The sequence below is a fragment of the Rhinolophus ferrumequinum genome, chromosome 9, assembly GCF_004115265.2.
Source record: "Rhinolophus ferrumequinum isolate MPI-CBG mRhiFer1 chromosome 9, mRhiFer1_v1.p, whole genome shotgun sequence".
Taxonomy (NCBI): Eukaryota; Metazoa; Chordata; class Mammalia; order Chiroptera; family Rhinolophidae; genus Rhinolophus; species Rhinolophus ferrumequinum.
In genome coordinates this window covers 83,266,342-83,286,029 of record NC_046292.1, presented here as the reverse complement: position 1 = coordinate 83,286,029, position 19,688 = coordinate 83,266,342, and the positions used below count along the sequence as shown (strand labels likewise).

At 40.2% G+C, this 19,688-nt stretch overlaps 1 protein-coding gene across 1 annotated transcript; it reads right to left on the bottom strand.

Moving 5' to 3' along the window:
* Positions 1-11,850: 11,850 nt before the first annotated feature.
* Positions 11,851-19,634, bottom strand: GCM2 (glial cells missing transcription factor 2). The gene is made up of 5 exons (XM_033113399.1): positions 19,545-19,634; positions 15,368-15,620; positions 15,123-15,235; positions 13,748-13,873; positions 11,851-12,783 (listed from the first exon to the last, which is right to left on the bottom strand). The coding sequence occupies exons 1-5, from the start codon at positions 19,632-19,634 to the stop codon at positions 11,851-11,853; spliced, it is 1,515 nt and encodes a 504-aa protein (XP_032969290.1).
* Between the last annotated feature and the right edge of the window lie 54 nt (positions 19,635-19,688).

Genomic DNA, 19,688 nt, shown 5'->3' with positions numbered 1-19,688 from the left:
TTTGTTTTCTTCAGATTGTGCTATGGCAAATATAGAGAACAGAATCAGAAGAAAACTTAGAGAACTCAAATTCTTTTCTGTGAGTCAGTTCCTTCTTTTCTAAACGCTGATATTTTTCTACACTGTTCCTTGGACTATTAGTAGGCTTTAGAACTTTGGAAGTACTCATAGGGCTTTGGAAGAAAAATATCTTATCAATAGCACTGTGGTATATGAATTTTTGATGTGTGGTTATTTATTGCTACTCATAGCATATTCTGGAGACTTACATGAGAATTAGCCACAAAATGTAGTTCATGTTATCTGGTGTCTGCTAAGGGCTCTCCTTGATCTGTAGGCTTTTTGTAAAACTCTAATTTTACATTCACAAAATCTATTTATTATTAATTATATATTATATAACATAGTATTTTATATAAATACCATTCTTGTGAGATTGTCTCAAGGACATACCATACTCTGTCTTGTCTTGTATCTTCTCATGGGTTCACTTTCCCCGAATGCCATCTCTGTTCTCCATCTTCCAAATTCTCTCCACGCCCCAAGGCCTACTTCTTCTGTGAAGTTCTCACAAGTGACTCAGAGTATCGCTGATTTTCTTCCCCTCTGAATTTCCTTTACTGCTCTTACTGTCTGCGCCACTGGTTGACCACTTGATTACATTCTATTCTGTCTTATTCATTATCATTTCATCATCAGCTATCCTGGGGCCCCACTGCATTTTCCATAAACTGAAAAGATGAGATAAGATGCCCTTTAAAGTTTCTTCCCACTCTGACAGATACATAAAATTTTTTAAACCCACAAGGCACTTTACTCTGTCCAGCACAGACAAGTGCTTAGTAAGTGACTAGCTACTCCAAACATGCACATTTATGTGTGTTTAGGAGTGTGATACAACTCCTAGAAATGATAATGATCTGTTAGGTGAAATTAATAAACTTCTAGCGTTCAGGTTTTGGAAGTGGCAGTCTTGCGACTTGCACTGCTGACAATACACCTAGAATAATATATTCTACGTTGGCAGGCTCACACAAAGATAGAGATATTTCATTTGGAAACCATAACCTAGAAGGCATTTAGCTTAGCTAAGGAATGATTAATAGGAGATAAGAACACTGTATTCAAATGTTTACAGATATAGAATGAAAAATAGAATTATTTTGGGTGATCTAGAAGATAAATCTAGGACAAATGGATGACTTTTCACACAGAGGTGATTTCAGCTTAGCATAAGTAACAACATTTTCATAAATTTCTCATAATTCGAGCTATTTAATAATAGATTAAGCTACTGACTCGCTGGGTCTATTAAGTGTGCAAATACTTATTAAATGCCTACGATATACCAGACACAATTTTTGGTGTGAACAAGTAATGGTTGATATCATCATGGACCTGCTGTAATAGAACTTACATTCTAGGGGGGCAGAGAAACAATAAGCAACATATACGAGTACATAATTTCCACAAAGTAAATAAAATTTCCATGAGGAAAATAAAAGAGAGCACATGGTAGAGAGGAATGGGGTGGGAAGGTTTGCTGGGCAAGACTAGATGAAGGGTCAGGGAAAGCCCCTGTGAAGATAACATTTGAGCTGATACCTCGATGACCTAGAAGAGCTAACCATGTCACCTTCCAGGGAAAGGCAGTCAGTACAGCAAGGGTAGGTGTGGGGCACTTGGCCAGTGACCCTGAGAGGGTTCAAATTTTTGTGTCCACTGGACTAGGCTCTGATGCCCAGTTGTTTGGTCAAGTAGTAACCTGGATGTGCTGTACAGGTATTTTGTAGATGTGATTAACGTTTATAATCTGTTGACTTCAAGTAAAAGAGATTATCCTCCAAAATGTAGGTGGGACTCATCCAATCAGTTGAAGGCCTTAAGAGCAAAAACCCAAGTTTCCCAGGGAAAAAGGAATTTTGCTTCAAGACTGCAGCATCAAATTCTGCTGAGTTTCCAGCCTGCCAGCCTGCTCTGCATATTTTAGACTTACCAGTCCCTAGAATCATGAGCGGTAGTTCCTTAAAACAAATCTCTTTATGTGTGTGTGTTTATATATGCTATACATATACAAACACAAATTTATACATCTATACACATATATATGCATTTATGTGTGTGTGTGTATGTGTGTTTGCATGCACGTGTTTCTCTTCTTGGTTCTATGTCTCTGGAGAACTCTGACTGATACAGATCCCTTCCTGGGAATTTCTTCACTACCTGACATGAAGTTTCTATGATTCCACAGCCAATTTAGTGGATGTGGAGAGTAAACTCCAATGGGTTATGACGCCAGAATTATTTAAGGACCAAAAAAGCTGTGGGTGACATTTTTAGAAAGGATTCCTACTTCACAAATATTTCTGCTGTCTACTGAATCCGCGATGTAGTCGGGGTAGCCTTTCATTGCAAATGTTTAATAAAAAATGGAGAATTCATCCCTTACTCCATTTCTACATTTTAAAATTGATTTCTTACTTAATTAAGAATTTCCCTTAGAGAACATTCAAAGAGTTAAGATGTAATTGTGGTAGTTCAAATCAGATCTTTCCATTATTTGCTGGATTATTTTCAGTAGACATACCTATATTTTTGAGAGCAATTTTTATATTTACAGTCCAGGGAACACTCTAGATTTTCAAGGTGGAATGTATGATGTTACCAGCTAGCAGCCATTTTTGATTTATGATCTATTACAAATACCTGAGAAATCACCTTGAAATTATTTTTCTGGCATTTGCACAACTGATGCAGGTCACTGATAACATTTGTTATTCTGTCATCACTTGCTATTCATTTCAAATTCAGCAAATGCCTGGTATAACATTTCACAGACTCAAGGCGACCTGTCCTCATCAGAGAATTGAATCTGCAAGGTCTCATGGCCATAGCTGACAATCATGGATGTATCTTCAATATTTTCCACCAGCAGTGCAAAGTGTCATTAGTTACCGAGTAGCTAGTATCAGAGTAAGAATTACAGATTACTTTGGTAAATTTACCATGTTGATGAGTAGACAGAAAGTCTTACATATAGTAACTTTGCATATTATTAGTTCTCTTTTCTTCTCCATGTAAAATACATTTTATTTTTTAAATGCATTTTACTTGTCTAATCTTAAATTGTGGTAATTAAATTTTGCCAAAATAAACCAAGCCGTCAAAATGTCAGTATTCTAAGCTATGTTTCATAGATAGACAGTCTGTAAGTATCACTTGAACTCTTGTCCTGAGCAAATCATGAAAGAATACAAAACAGGAAATGTGTGATGAAAATCGATATTTGAAATGTTGGAGTGTCATCATGTATCTTCCTTCTAAGGATGAATTCAGTCCCATTTTTCAGAGCACTTAGCTTGATTCATGGATTCCAAGGTCCAGGGAAAATGTTCTATGATAACAAAATGCTTTTGCTTTACCAGATTCATTTTTCTCCAGTCTTTTCCTCCATACCTTAAATAGGTTGATTTTAAGCAAACTTTTACACCCCATCCTGGTTTCTGGCTCACCTTTACTCTTAATTATTTCAGATCTTAAAGCAAATATTGTCCATGTTCTCATATAAGTCTTCCAAGTAATTTAGAACCCTAATACATCAAGCAACAAAATTTTTTCATTCTCTCAACCTCCTCCTTATCATTTTCTGAATATGTTCCAGGTTACTGGTACCTCACCTAATATACTCAAGGTGAGATAAGTACAAGGTAGAGCAATGTTATTCCCATCTTATCTTAGCCCCAGTATAACTTAGTGCTTAAGAACAAAGCCTTGTGTATACAGAGAGCCAGATTTAAGACCCCATGTTACAATTTTGTGACTTCAACAAGTTACTTAATTCAATCTCAGTTTCTTTAAACCTCTACATGAGGTTAACAATAGTAACTGCATCGTAGTATTTTGTGATGGCAGAATAAAAAGATCCTCTACTCCAAGGAAAGAATTCGTTTTTTGGCTTTAGCAACAAGTAATCACCAGAACCAGCTTTAAATCCACCCAGATTGATCAGAGTAATCAATGACAACTCGCCACAGTAACCAGTAAGCCAATCAATGGCAGCTCTCACTTAAAAACAGTCAGTTAGCAACAGCCGCACTGAATGACCACACCTCTGAAAGGTCAGCCAATCAAAAACTCCCTTACTTGAATAACTATCTTTCTAGAGTTAAATATCAACCCATCCCTAATACCTCCACTTCTGAAAATGCATGAGTCCCTCAACTCCATGTTTGCCTAAACCCTGTATAAGCGCAGCAATCTGCTCTGCTCAGAGACACTAGCTTGGAAGCATAGCTCTCCCTTGATTAGCAATAACTGCAGCTTTTCTTTCAGGCATTCAGTGGTGGCCACATCTTTTGATTGAGAATCAAATTAGATCATATATGAAAAATATTTAGCATAGTGCCTGGCATAGAATAATCATTCAATAAATATTAGCTGCTATCTTAATATGTAATTCTATTTATGTCCTCTGATGTCCTCAAAGACTGTCAGCCTAGGAACGAGGTTGAGGTGGACACCCACACACAAAATGGGTATATTTGGGCCATGAAGCCAACATCAAACTAGACCTGGAGGTGACTAGGGAGAGGAATGGCCAACCAGGAAGGGTGATGGTGACAGTTGTGGTCCCTGGGAATGCCTGTGACCACGGCCACGTCTTGTCTAGCCATGCTCGTGTCTGCTTCGTGAACTGCTGTCTGAGAGTAACTCTGTTACGTGGTAGAATCACAATGTCAGCTAAATCCCAGAGTTCTTTCCACAGGGGCTGCTGATGACCCATCAATCCTAAACTGCATTCGTTTGTTTGTTGGACCCCAAATTAACAGGATAGGACCTTTATTCCATTAAATTTAATCTTGCTGAATTTGGTTCAATGCACCGCTATGATTAAGATCTGATAAAAATGCTTTCAAAGACATGGTGAAACAGGATACAATAAGGTTTTAGACACATAGATAAGAATATTTTTGTCCTTTTAGTGAAAGGCTCTGCTCTCTCATTCCTTTGTGTGTGGGATTCTGCTGACAAAGATGGGGCCCATTAAGGTAGAACATTTATTTTGTACTTTAAATAGACTTTACTTTTAGAACAAGTGTAGATTTACAAAATAACTGAGAAGATAGTACAGAGTTCACCTATGTCCCACACCCCGTTCCCCTATTATCATCTTAATAATGTGTGGTACATTTGTATTTGATATATTATTAATTAAAGTTCATATTTCATTCTGACTTCCTTAGTATTTGCCTAGTGTCCCTTTCCTTTTCCAGGATTCCACCCAGGATACCTACCATATGACATTTAGTTGTCAGGTAGGTCTTGTTAGGGTCCTCTACACTTGAGCTTCTCAGGCTTTCCTTGTGTTGATGACCTTGACAGTTTTGAGGAGTACTGGTTAGGTATTTTGTAGAATGTCACTCAACTGGGATTTATCTGTTGTCTTTCTCATGGTTAGATTGGGATTTGGTTTTGGGGGGAAGGAAAAACACAGAGGTGAAGTGCCATTTTCATCACACGATATCAAGGCTATATACTATCAGTATGACTTATCACTGCTGATGTTGACCTTGATCACCTAGCGGAGGTAGTGTTTGTCAGATTTTCCACTATGAAGTTACTCCTTTTTCCTCTTCCATTCAGAATTCTTCGGAAGGAGGTCATTATGCATGGCCTACCACTTAAAGAGTGGGGTATTATACTCCATCTCCTTGAAGGTTGGGTATCCACATCAATTATTTGGAATTATTCTGCACAGATCATTTGATCTTTTCTTAGAACTGATCATTGGATCAGTTCTTCCCATTTGCTTGTTTGTTTAATCATTTATTTATATCAGGATGGACTCATGGATTTTTTTCTATACTTTGGGTTATAATCCAATACTATTTTTTTTATTATTAAGTTGTTCCAGCTTTGGCCATTGGGGGCTCTTTCAGATAACTTCTGTGTCCTTTTGACAGGACCCCTGTCATTGTAGGGTTTTTTGGTTGTTGTTGGGTTTGTTTGTTTGTTTGTTTGTTTGTTTAGTACTTCCTTATGTTCTAGTGCTACAAGATGTTCTGGGCTCATCTTGTTCAATTGGAAATAGAGCTGTTCTACTATATCTGTGTAAGGTATCGGCGCAGGCTGATATCCATTCTGACCAAGTCTAACGCAGGAGGCCTTCCACTATTTCCAAAGTGAACACTGGTAGCCTAAAGTGTTTTCTCCCTTTTCTCCCCTTCTCCTATTTGCAACACGGTTCTCAGGTCTCTCAGTTTCAATAGGGGGTGGTGGTAACCAGCTGACATGTGGTGACCAGTGGATGTCCAGTACAAAACTGCAAAACAAAATGATAAGGAGTGAATTCCTTTGTGAAAGACATTTATTGGAAGCCAATATCCTAAATGGATATTTCTCTGAGTTTGTTTTTTTAAAAATAATAATTTATAAAGTTTATGGCAATTATTGTTGGATGGGATGGGATTTTTCTTCTAAGTTTTAAGGACTTCCCAAAAACTTTGGTATGCTAGTTTTCATTTTCTGGTCACAACAGCATCTGGAGGAATATTTAGTTTGTCTCTGCCTCAGATGTCTCCTGCTGTGTCAGAGAGAGTGGGGTAGAAAGGAGACTTTTTGCTGGTGGAAAGACAAGGAACACTGACCAGCAGAGATGGGGAAAATGAGCATATTACATTATAGTCTTCACTAATATTTCTTAGTTATAGGAATATATATAACATTTCCCTCTTGATTGAGAACATGTTTTTCACAAAGAATATACGCTCCATGGGAGCAAGGACCAAGGACCACATTGTCTTCTGGATCTGGAACAGTGCCTAGTACGTGTTAGATGCTTGAATATTTGTTTAAATAAATAATCATAAATATGTTTGTTATGAATATGAATAGATAATGTCTACTTAGATTCTTTAAAAATAGGAACAATGTTGTATTCATTCTTTTAAGTATATTCTTATGAATCTATGAAATATTTGTAATCAAGAAGAATATATTAATGAATATAGCCATTGTATGTATTCATATCATGAAGAATGCTTCCATAAAGAATATTTTATGAGAAAATGATTTTTGAGTTAATTTGAAGAATATGTACATGATGAGTTTTTTTTTTTTTTTTTAAAGATTTTATTGGGGAAGAGAAACAGGACTTTATTGGGGAACAGTGTGTACTTCCAGGATTTTTTCCAAGTCAAGTTGTCCTTTTAATCATGGTTGTGGAGGGCGTAGTTCAGCTCCAGGTCCCGTTGCCACTGTTAGTTGCAGGGGCGCAGCCCACCATCTCTTGCGGGAGTCGAAATGGCAACCTTGTGGTTGAGAGCCCACTGGCCCATGTGGGAATCGAACCGGCAACCTTCAGCGTTAGGAGCAAGGAGCTCCAACTGCCTGAGCCATCGGGCGGGCCCCAAAAGAAGAACGTTTAACAAGAAAATCCTAGGGAGGAAAATCTTTTCATAAGAAAAGATTAATGATGAAGAAAATATTCCTGAGAATGTGGCTCATCTTCGCCCTCCCTGCCTCTCTGGTTGGACTCTTCTGACTTCCCCTTCCCTTCATCCTTTCTTTGGCACCAAGTTCCTCTGCCCAACTCCTCCACCTGCAGAGACAAATTCACCATTCACAGATGTAATGTTTTCAACCACTCTAAAATTAGAAAGGAAAGAGTCTTAGAAACACTTTAAAAAATATTATAATGCTTGTGATAATGTAGCCTTACCTGCTATTTAACATGTTAGTTCACATGTCTTATTTCTCTCACTTACTAGGAATTTCTTGAAGGCAGAGATCCCATATTATGCTTCTCTATAATTCCTATCGTGAGCACTTCGCATACATCTGGTGAATGAATATATTCTGTTGAACATGTCATACTGTTTTTCAGTCATTTTTGCAGACACTATCTTAGGTAAACTTGGATTTTTTTTTTTTTTAATTCACAAAACCAAAACATAAAGTTTTACAAGCCCCTGTTAGAGTTCTATGATGACTGTAATATTCTTGTAATAAGGATAATAACATCCAAAGCAGATATGGATGGGCCTGTAGGAGCACTCGAGCCTGTAGAGACAAGAATAAATGATTTCTGCACGTCCCTTTCTGGTGTTGCAATTCTGAATGCACTTAAATAGATGGGCTTTATTGCTACATCTTGGCAATAGCCAGAAAATGTCTTTAAAAGCATAGTGCTTAGGGTGGTTAGAAGAAGGAATTCAGGTGGTTTATGGAAAACCTGAATCAGTAATATAGTTTATTAAACAGCTCTAGCTCTAGGCAGAAGCCTTATTCAATTGGATATTTTTAAAAGCTCACCCTTAAGAAGCATTAGAAAAGAGAATGTTTATTTTCCACAGACGGGGGCCTCCATAGGCAGCCAGGTGGCATTTTTACCCAGTAGCGCCCTTCTAGTACATGAGTCTGGGGAGCCACAGGTGGCTGAGGTCAGAGAGTGGCTTCTTCCACCTCTTCTCCCCACATCCCAGCCCGAGAATGCCTCATCTTTAAAGATTCATCAGACAACCTGTAAAACACAATGTTATGTGGGTAACTCAGCTGTCTGAGAGAGGATCAGAAGACTATTTAATGGAAAATCCATTACTGATATATGCTATAAAGAACACTCTTCTGCTTTACCAAGTGGTATAGAAATATGAATAAACAGGGTGACTATCAGCTGAAAAGTTTAGTGTTAGGAAATCTGGTTGACTGTTCAATGTGGTTTGTAAATAGTAAAGGTAAAGGGTGATTTTTGGCTTTTAAAAAATCTTTATTAAGTTATCTATGATGTTTATACTTTAAAAGATGATAAAAATATATTCTCTCCCATTAAATAGACTACACAGTTAAAGTAAATATTATTTCCTTGTAAAAGATCAGCAAATTGTTTTATGAAAAGATATTTTTAGACTCTTCGTTCATCAAATGTCATTTACCATGTTTTGAACAAGAATGAAATTAAATTATAATATTTTTACCAAATAATGCCAGATAAAATACTGGACACTCAGTTAAATTTGAATTTCAGATAAACAATGAATAATTTTTGTATGTCCATGCAATATTTGGGATATACTTATACTCAGAAATTACTTGCTATTTATTTGAATTCTAATTTAACAGGGCTCCCGGTTTATTTGCTAATTCTGACAACCCTATCACCAAGGCAGATACCACCTCACACCTGTAAGAATGGCTATTATCAAAAAGACAAGAAATAACATGCTGGTGAGGATGTGAAGAAAAGGAAACACTTGTGTAGAGCACTGCTGGTGGGAATGTAAGTTGGTAAAACCACTGTGGAAACAGTACGGAGGTTCCTCAAAAAATGGAAAATAGAACTACCATATGACACAGCAATTCTACCTCAGGGTATTTATCTGAAGAGAATGAAACACTAATTTGAGAAGACATATGCACCCCCATGTTCATTGCAGCATTACTTATAATAGCCAAGCCATGGAAACGGCCTAAGTGTTCGCCAATGGGTAAATGTGTTGCTGAAGAATGGGGGTTCTTGGTAAACGTCACGGGAAGGAATTCCAGGATGTATGAGGAATTAAGCCATGCAGCGAAAGCCAAGCCAGCGGAGCAAGGTGAATTTATGGACAGAGAGAGCACTCCCAGAGTGGTGGGAGTGGGCACACTGGGAGAATAGCCACTGCACCAAAGAGAGTTATGGCTTGGAATTTATTATTTTCTAAATGAGGATGCAAAATATTCAAGTCTTAGGTGGTGGCATTATAGGTGTTCCCAGACAGGTCTTTGTTGACCACTCCTTCCTGTTGGGAGGAGGTGTATGTTTGTCCTTATTTGACCCTTGTCAGAATTGTCACGGTGACACAGCAGGGTGGAGATTTCCCCTCCCTGTAATGCTAATAATATTAAAATCCATTACAATTAGAAACAGTGAGGGTCAAGATGGCATTCTAGGTAGGCAATCCGACACTAAAATCAAGTTCTGGCTGGTCTGGTAGCTGGACCTTTACTTAAGAATAATCTCATCTCCTCCCTCTTGTGTTTTCCTGGCATTTCCTTCTTCCCTTCCTGCCCCTTTTCTCCCTGTGGCCCTGTTCTTTTTGGCTACGGTAACAAATGGATACAAATGTGATACATATATTCATATATATAATGTGATAAAGAAACTGTGATATATATAATAGAATATTATTCAGCCATACAAAAGAATGAAACCTTCCTATTTGTGACAACATAGATGGACCTTAGGGGCTTTATGCTAAGTGAACTAAGTCAGACAGAGAAAGACAAATACCTTATCATCTCACTTATATGTGCAAACATAAAAACAAAAAAAATACAGACTTGAGCTCATATATACAGAGAACAGATTGGTAGTTGCCAAAAGCGGGGTAGGAGGGGTGATGGGTAAAATGGGTGAAGGGGATGCCAACTAAAATTAAATTTTTAGTTTAATTAAATTTAAAGTTTAGTTTGTAATAAAGAATAAAAAGCATTTATTTGAGCAAAAGGAGCGGCAGCTGGAGAGACATAGATTCAGGTACCAACCTAAATTATGCTCCAGAGAGAACAAAGAAAGGCAGGGTTTATAAAGGCAAAACCTGCAAAATGTAATTCTCTCACGCAAATGAAGGATTGCTGGTTAGGTTAACAGGGATGGTTAGTTCCAATATGCAAACAAGGGAAGCAAAAACTGCAGGGAGGAGATAAAATCCAAATGTGTCCATTCAGCGGTTTTTACTCCAGGAAGTTTATGGCTCAGCCTGGAACTGAGTTTAGCAACATGTTTAGCAAGTTAATAGCAGCTCTGAGAACTGAGGCACAAGATGTGCGCAGGCCCCCCCCCCCTTCCCTAATAGACTCCTGACTCTAAATTACTGTCTTAGCAATGCTTATTCCACTTTAATTTTTCTCTTAGTAGGAGTCAAAAGGTATGAACCAATCAATCAATCAACCAAGCAATCAACCAATCAATCCATTAATTAATTAAACTACAAAACTGTTAAGCAAGCCAATATGTTTTAATTTAACAACTGTTTCTCAGGTCATAATATGAACAATTTTTTTTTCCTATTTCTCTTTTGAAATAACTTAAGCATCAGCTACATTACTTTAAAACTTCTTTATTACATTCAATGGAACAACATTATCAGTTACATTTATAAGTCACAAAGGAACATTAAAGCTATATTTGAATAAAACATCTCAATTCTAATTTTGAAACCTAATCAGAAAAATGTGTTTTAGTACAATAATAATCCATTAAATACACATCATCATTAGTTAGGCTGCCTCTGTTATGAAGACATTCATCAATGTTAAGAAAAGGTATTCAGCTAACACTGGAAAACAAATTTCTCTTAAAAACAATTGCATCTTACCATTGCAATAGCGTAGATTTTTTTTTTTTTTTTAAAGCTGTAGCTATATACTTTGGAGATGAAATGACCAAAATTACTTTCTGAACCTACGTTAACAGGTTGTAAATGTTAAATAAAAATCTTATGAAATGACTCAGGAGATAAGATTATAAAGATTTCTTCCTGAAGCGATTTGACAACCTCTAAGGGCCAAATAAAGATTTGTGACATTCCCGAATATGGTCTAATGGTAAAAGGCTTAGCATGATGGCCATGATTCTTGACTTCCACTCCAGCTAATCGGCTACGTGAACTTAGTTTCTTAATCTTCATGGTCTCCAGTTTGCTTATTCGTTCATTTGGGAGAGTCATGTTCCAGGCCCAATTCTGTGTGGTGAAGTGGGTTTTAAAATGCTGTACTAGATAAATGTCCCAACTCAACTAGAGACAGTTGCCATTTCCTGTTTCATCGCCTGCATGGACACTACCACTCTGTTGTGCCCAGGTTTGTTGTTTAAAACTCCTCATTGTCATAGCTAAAGAATGGACTAACTCTGTCTGAGTAACAGATTGCAGACCCCAGTCCCGATGCACACACATCCCAGGTCTCTGCTCTGTCTGTCCTGGGGGGAACTGACTCTTGAGGAAAAGTCAAAGTGGTTCTGATGGGCCTGCCATCTCCTAGAATTTTCAAAGGAAGTGACCCTGTTGGAGAGGCTGCCCTGGTAACTGCAGCTGGAAGGCCCAAGGTTTCCGGATAGACAGACACTGGGGTGTTTTCAGAAGTATAGTTACAGTCCGAAAGGTTCTTAGCTTCCCGCACACTGTCACAGTATTTCAGAGCAGGGGGTTGGTAGGCCTGGTAGGACACTTTGGTGGTGGTGGTGATCACGGTCTGTAGGGCTGGAGCACCTGGGGGGGCAGTCGTGAGATACCTGCAGGGAAGCTCTGGGTTATAATAAGGGTGAGCGGCCTGGAACTGTCCAGGGTCAGTCCTCTCCCCAAGGCCAGGTTTTCCAAGAGCTGGTTTCCAGCCATGTTGTTTACAGGCGAGATCACAGCTTCTCTCGAAGCTGCAGTATGAGTTGACGTTATATTGTAGTGCATTCAGACGAACCCAGTCTGTGTCATTAGGGTTATTGCTGGCATCTTTATAAAGGGTGGGATATGGGTTCAAATTTGTATAACCAGGACCTGCCAATTCATAGCTGCAAGGTGGCCTAGGCAAACAGATTCTTGAGTTTGGATATTTCTGAAAGGGTGGCATTACGTCTCCTTGAGAGGTGGCTAGGTCACAGGCAGCCTTGTAAACATCAGAATTTAGGAAAGCAAAGCAAGGCTGCGCTGGAATAGGGAAGCCAGTGTCAGTAATTATATCCCACTCTTCTGGATTTTCTGGGGGAGGTATGTTGTTGAAATGTCCACTGTTGTCTTGATCCTCTCCTGCCTAGAAAATAATATAAATTTTTATGTGTAAATAAAACACAAATTGCATGGACAACCTCACCTGTTAACAGTAGCCAACCAACCAAATAAAAATAAACTTCCAGTTGATGGGTTCTGTGTTGTGAGTACTCTGCTGCTCAGGTATATGATTTGGGTACGTGGTCCAGGGGTTGCATAGCTTGAGCTTGCTCAGGCATGATACCGCACTGCTGAAGGAGGTGGGTCCACAGTAGCCAGGTGGGGTGGGTGTGAGTGGCAGATGGTCTTGTTCCCCACACATCTCCCCCCAACTCCCCACCATACTAGGTTCATAATAGCTGTGACTCAGGAGCTTGACACAGATTTGGGTTCAAATCCTGTTGTGCCCCTCATTAATTGAAAAAGTACTTAACCTCTCTGAGCCTCAGATTCCTAATTTTTAAAGTGGGGCTCAATAATAGTAACTTAAGTCTTTTGTGACTATTTCATATGTGAAACTCTTAGCCCCTATGTGCCTGGCACATAGGAAGTGTTCAAACAATGTCTCTCGTATCCTCAGACTAACATTCTACCTGCTTGGCATGCTTTGATTGAAAAGCCAGACTGGACCAAGTTGCCCAAATAAATTTTATCTGTTCCATGTAAATAACATAAAGGACCCTCTTAAGGATACATGTTAATTCATTGTTGGTACGTACGTATGTCTTTATTACCATTGGATAATTGCCCTTGAATCACAAAGTCAGTCCACATTCTCACTATATCATTGACTGTGGACATAGTTTGCTTTTTTTGAAGAAGATGATGATGAAGTTAGAAACACTATCTAAAATGCTGATTCAATGACATTTTGTTAGAGATATATAATTTCCATACATAATCAAACCTTTCTATTTAATGTATGGCATTAATATTTCACATAATTACCAGTGTTTTTTGTGATTAAAATAAACACAGACCACAGTGTAATGTCAGCTCCCCGTTACCTCTGGTTCTAGAATTCTCTTTTTCTGGGGTTGGTACAAAGAGGCCATTTGTCTCTTGTTGGAACTTCTTCTAGCTTCCGTCTCCGATTTACTCTCTGGTCTTGGGTGATCATGAACTCCCTTGGCCTGCATTAGAAAGGAAACGAATCATAGATTGTTCCTCTGAAGGAAGCTAGCAATGTTGGTCAAAAATCATGTCTTCTCCAAATCCAAAACGCTAATTTGAAAAGATACATGCATCCTTATGTTCACTGCAGCATTGTTTCTAACAGCCAAGATATGGAAGCAACCTTAATGTCCATCAATAGACAAGTGGATAAAGAAGATGTCGTATATACCGGGGGTGCCAAAAAAATGTATACACATTTTAAAAGATGTTATCTATATCTTCCTTTTTGAAGTTGAATTGAATTACATAGCAATGTGTAGTATGACGTTTGCTCAAAAGATGGCATTAATCAAATGAATGCTAGCATCATCATTCATTGTATTACAGCTTTAATGCAGTTTTTCTCCTGTCTTATAATGCGTATACATTTTTATGGCAATCTTTGTATATACAATGGAATATTACTTGGCCATAAAAAAGAATGAAATCTTACCATTTGCGACAACATGCATGGACCTAGAGAGTATCATGCTAAGTGAAATAAGTCAGATAGAGAAAGACAAATATATGATTTCACTTATATGTGGAATCTAAAAATAACCCAAAATAAACAAACAGACAAAATGGAGTCATAGATACAGAGAACAAATTGATGGTTGCCAGACGGGAGGGGTTTGGGTGGTTGGGTGAAGAAGGTGAAGGGATTAAGAAGTGCAAATTGGTACTTACAAAATAAACACAAGAAGGTAAGGTACAGCATAGAGAATATAGTCGATAATATTTGTAGTGATTATGTATGGTGCCAGGTGGGTAACTAGACTTATTGGGGTGATCACTTTATAAGTTATATAAATGTCTAATCACTATCCTGTACACCTAAAAGTAATATAATATTGAATGTCAACTATAATTGAAAAAAAAAATTAAAAACAAATGATGTCTTCCTCAAGATCCCAAGTTGTTGTTGTTGTTTTCAAATTGCAGGGGAAAAATTCTTGAACTAAGAAACCAGCATCAATAATAGACATCTTAAAAGGTATAACAGTCCTTTCACTATATTAAATCAACTATAACTATAACGTGGTTCACTACCGGAACCACGCTCTCTGTAAGAGAGCACACAGTAGGTGGTCTAATTCCTTGGAGCCTGGGAAGGCCCTGGGAGCCCCGCACCTATTCCTGGCCACCGGAGCTGTGCTTGGTTCGCTCCAGAGTTCAGTATGCATCACAAACGGTGGGTCCCCCTCCCTCCAACAACAGGCCTACCTGAAAAAATATGGCATTGCCATCGAGCCTCCAGAAATTGGTTACAGGGTATCCGCTGTGCCCTCGACAGGGAATCAATTCCAAAGCAGAATGACAGTTGGGGCATGCTTTCTCTGCAAAGCCAGAGGGGAGAAGCTTTAATAACAGCCTTGGCCCCAGGCCCTTTTGAAGGAAGAAAGGGGACATTAGTTGAGAGGCAGGAACTCAGGACTGCAGGGCCACCCCACCCAGGCCCGTGGCCTCACTCTGCTGCTTCAGCCGAGCCTTGTCGCAGATGGCAGGCCGCAGCTGCAGGCGGGAGCCGTCGGGCAGGGCGCAGGCCCGCGCACACACCACCACGCCCAGGCACGACTTCTTGAGGATGTGGCCATTGTGGTTGTTGGTGTTGCGCATGGCCCAACCACTCAGGTGGCGCTGCGCCTTCTTCTCGTCGCTGCGATAGATGAAGCGCACGTAGCCATCCGGCCACTCGCAGAAGCAGTCGAAGTGGGCTGGCTCCTGGACAGGTGCACAGAAGGATGGGCAGTCAAGTTTATTCAGCCCAAACCCGACATATTGCGCTTTTAATTTTTCCAAGCACGTTACTATAAAATTTGGTTCCTTTTAGCTTCAGAAATGTTGTAAAACTCAGAAACCATGCCATCACAAAATGCTACTCATTCTGTCTGCCTTTCTGACAATTGGCTAATTGATGTTTATATAGTGCTTGTCTTCTCGATGCTGTACATGTATCAATTCATCTATACTTTGTAAGACACACAGACAATAGGTAATATCATTATCCCCATTGTATTGAAGAAGAAGTGGAGGCCAGAAAGATTGACTTACCCAAGGTCACACAGCTAGAAAGATCTAACTCCAGGATTTGAGCCCTAGCAATTTGATTCCAGAGGCTGTTCTCCTTACTACCATGTTATACCACTTCTTGTGTGTTTAAATGTTGAAAACATTTTCAAATTAAGTATCAAAGTGCCAGGGCAAAAAGTGCTTGGAATGCTGTCTCTCTGACATTCAATTGAGCCAGTACTTCAATCCAGCACTTTTTCTTCAAAGCTCTTGGCTTTATCTTGAACCTGTCAGTCACACCCAGAGCATCATCAGAAAGGCAAGAACAGCTTTCCTTGCTCCTCCCCACTTAACTCTCCAAGTTTACAAAGACATCGTGATGAAGGGCATAACCATCAAGGTAAACCCTGCCGAGCACTGAACCTCTCTGTCCCCAGAGCAACATGGAGAGTTATTCTCTACAAAGACCCAATGACTGCAATAGTAAGTTATGTCTCAAATACTGAGCACTGCTTTACTGTTTCAGGTTTGGTGGTCTTTGTCCATGTTGTGCATTATTTACACTGCAATGTCGTTCTTATATATAAGTTTATTATAAAATTATCCTTTAATTAGCACTTACTATTTACCAGGTATCCTTTAGGGAAGAGGTTGGTAAACTATGGATTGTGGGCCAAATCCAGCCTGCCACTTGTTTTAGTATGGCCCACAAGCTAAGAATAATTTTTATATTTTTTAATGGTTGGGGAAAAAAATAGTTATATTTTGTCACATAAAAATTATAGGAAATTCAAATTTCAGTATCCGTAAATGAAGTTGTATTGGAATATGGCCATGTCCATCCGTCTTTGTATCGTCTATGGCTATTTTCACACTACAATGCAAAACTGAGTATTTGGGACAGAGACAGCCTGGCTCATCAAGCCGCATTACGCTGTATGTATAACCCTCACAGCAACCTTGCGTGGACATCATTACTCTTATTTAATAGATAAGGAGGTAGAAGTTAGAGAGAGAACTTTTCACAGTGGCATAGCTGGGATTTATACACAAGATCTGTGGCAGCCAGATCCTACCGGCTTTACTGGTCTGACAGAGGCTCAGAAGAGTATTATCACAGTAATAAGACATTTGCACCTTCTCTCCTTTCTGTCCCCCAGGAAAACTAGATCCAACATTTGCAAAGCAAAAGTATTCTCAACTGGATAAGTCAGACTTGCATACATCATGAGTATTGTACATTCTAACAGTAATAGGTAAATGGGCAATTTTGCTTCCAAAACCACAGGGATATTGTTGAAATCATTATTATTACTAATAGGCATTATCTTTTCTTGGAAATATTAGAATTGACATAAATTAATAGATTGACTTAAAGTCAGTCAGGAAAGAAATATGAGTTCATACTGAATGCTAATATCCTCGTTGTTAAAGTGAACATTTCAATTTAAGCACCTTAGTAACAAACTGACAACTTTCCAGAAGAGAGTATTACTTTAGCACTGCCTGTAACGGTACAGACTAGGCCCCTAGGTCTCACGCCAGCTACCAAAGTAGTGACACTGAAAATGAAGCCACAGAGACTGTATTTTAAAATCAAAACAAGAATGGAAGACTCCAGGGTTGGGTTTCATTTGCCCTAATGTGTTGGCACATGTGAGTGCGCACCCCCCACACCCCCCCCCCCCCACCCCCCCCCCCCCCACACACCCCCACACACACCCACACCCACACACACACCCCTCCACACACACCTCCACACCCCTCCCACACACACACACCCCCACACACCCTTCACACCCCCACACCCACACCCACACACACCCCCACACCCCCACACACCCCCCCCACACACACCCCCACACACACCCCCACACCCCCACACCCCCACACACACACCCCCACACACACACCCACACCCACACCCACACACACACCCCTCCCACACACACCCCCGCACACACACCCCGCACACACACACACCCACACACACCCACACCCCTCCCACACACACCCCCACACCCCTCCCACACACATACCCCATACACACACCCCCTGCCACACACCCCCTGCCACACCCCCCCACACGCCCACACACTCCCCACACCCCCCCACACGCACCCCCCACACCCCACACACACACCCCACACACACACTCACACACCCACACACACACGCACACACCCACACACACACGCACACACCCACAAACATACACAGACAAGCATGCACACACTGAACATGACAGTAGACTAGATTGTTAACTAGTTCCGCTACTTGATGACAGGTGAGTGGCCTGAGACTAAGGCAAATTCGGGAGCAATCTCAAGGCCACACAGCTAGTTTAGCTCTTCCTCCCTCAGTTAGCCAAAGTAAGTCTAGAAGTCAAAGTTTCTCCAGTTCTCCTTTTATCGTTCAATGTGCCTGTCTCTTTTGAGATGCTGCACACTTTCCTTGCTTAAGAGCCAGTCTCCAAAAGGAAAAATAATCCCCATTTACATAGGAAGTCTAGAAAAATGCTTGAGAGAGAAGCCATCTTTCCATTAGTTAGATGTGTCTCTTTTCTAAAATGCAAGATTCGATTTTTTTTCCCCATGTAGATTTCTGTGGACCAAAGTCAGTGAGAAAGAGATGTCCTTGCTGTAGTGAGGTCCAGTTTCACAAAATGCTACAGTGTGACTCTAAAGTAGACAGACTTTAAAACAAATATGCACATCCAAAAGAAAGCTCTGATCTCTGAGAGGCTACACAACCTTGCTAATGAATGGCTATCCATCTGAACTCCCATATGACACATAGATGCTGAATAATGGCCAAGTCTCTTATTCCTGTGCCACAACATTGCTGCAAGTCTATCTTTGCAAATGCTCAGGAGGCCACTCTGACTCTCCCTCCACATACACACATTTTGAAGTCACTCCTCAGTGTTTGCCTCAAACCAGTGTGATTAAGCCTAACTGTCCAGTTCATTGCCTGGACTTGTCTCCAAACCACTTTGTTCCATTAAAACAAAATGAAAGAAAATAAATTCATCTAAGGTGATTTCCTTGTCATTAGAAAGTTCAGAAGTTACTTCCAAAATCCAGATTCCGGAGGCTCCCTGGGAACCTATGCCTGGTTAGCATGTCTATGGAGCTGCCTACGAGCTGTGCTTCATCCAGGAAGCCTACCTAGGGTGTCTGAATTGCCCAAGTGGTGCTATTTGTTTCAGATTCCGGTCACCACAATTTACAGGCGTATCTCACAGTTTTACTGCGGGAGAAGCAGTGCACCTACATTTGATGAGATTCTCCTCTACCTTTCTCATGGATTTCAAAGAATGGATAAGGAGAGAATCACTTGATTTCTACCTTCGTTAAAGGAGTTAGGGACGAGGAGTCCTGTTCCCGCCAGAAAACTGGGAATGTAGAGCCTGCTGCTTTTGGTATGTTTTTAGACAAACGCAAGGAAAGAGCTGAGGGAAGACATATCTCTAACCCCAATTGTCCGTGCGTGCGTGTGTGTGTGTGTGTGTGTGCGTGTGTGTGTGTTGGTGGGCTGGGGATGAGGTCTGTCCACAGTCTCTGCCAGGACTTGAATGCCATCCCTCCTTCTTTGGATGAACAATGCCATATTATCCAAAGACGCCTCACGCACCTGAGGCATCTGCGGATCGTTGATGTCCCAACTGAGCTTCATCCCGTAGGAGCGCGCACAGTCCGCGGCGCGCCCCGCTTCCGCCGGCATCTGCCCACCTCGCTAGTGGTCTCCTGCAAAGACCCTGAAAGATAGAGGAAGAAA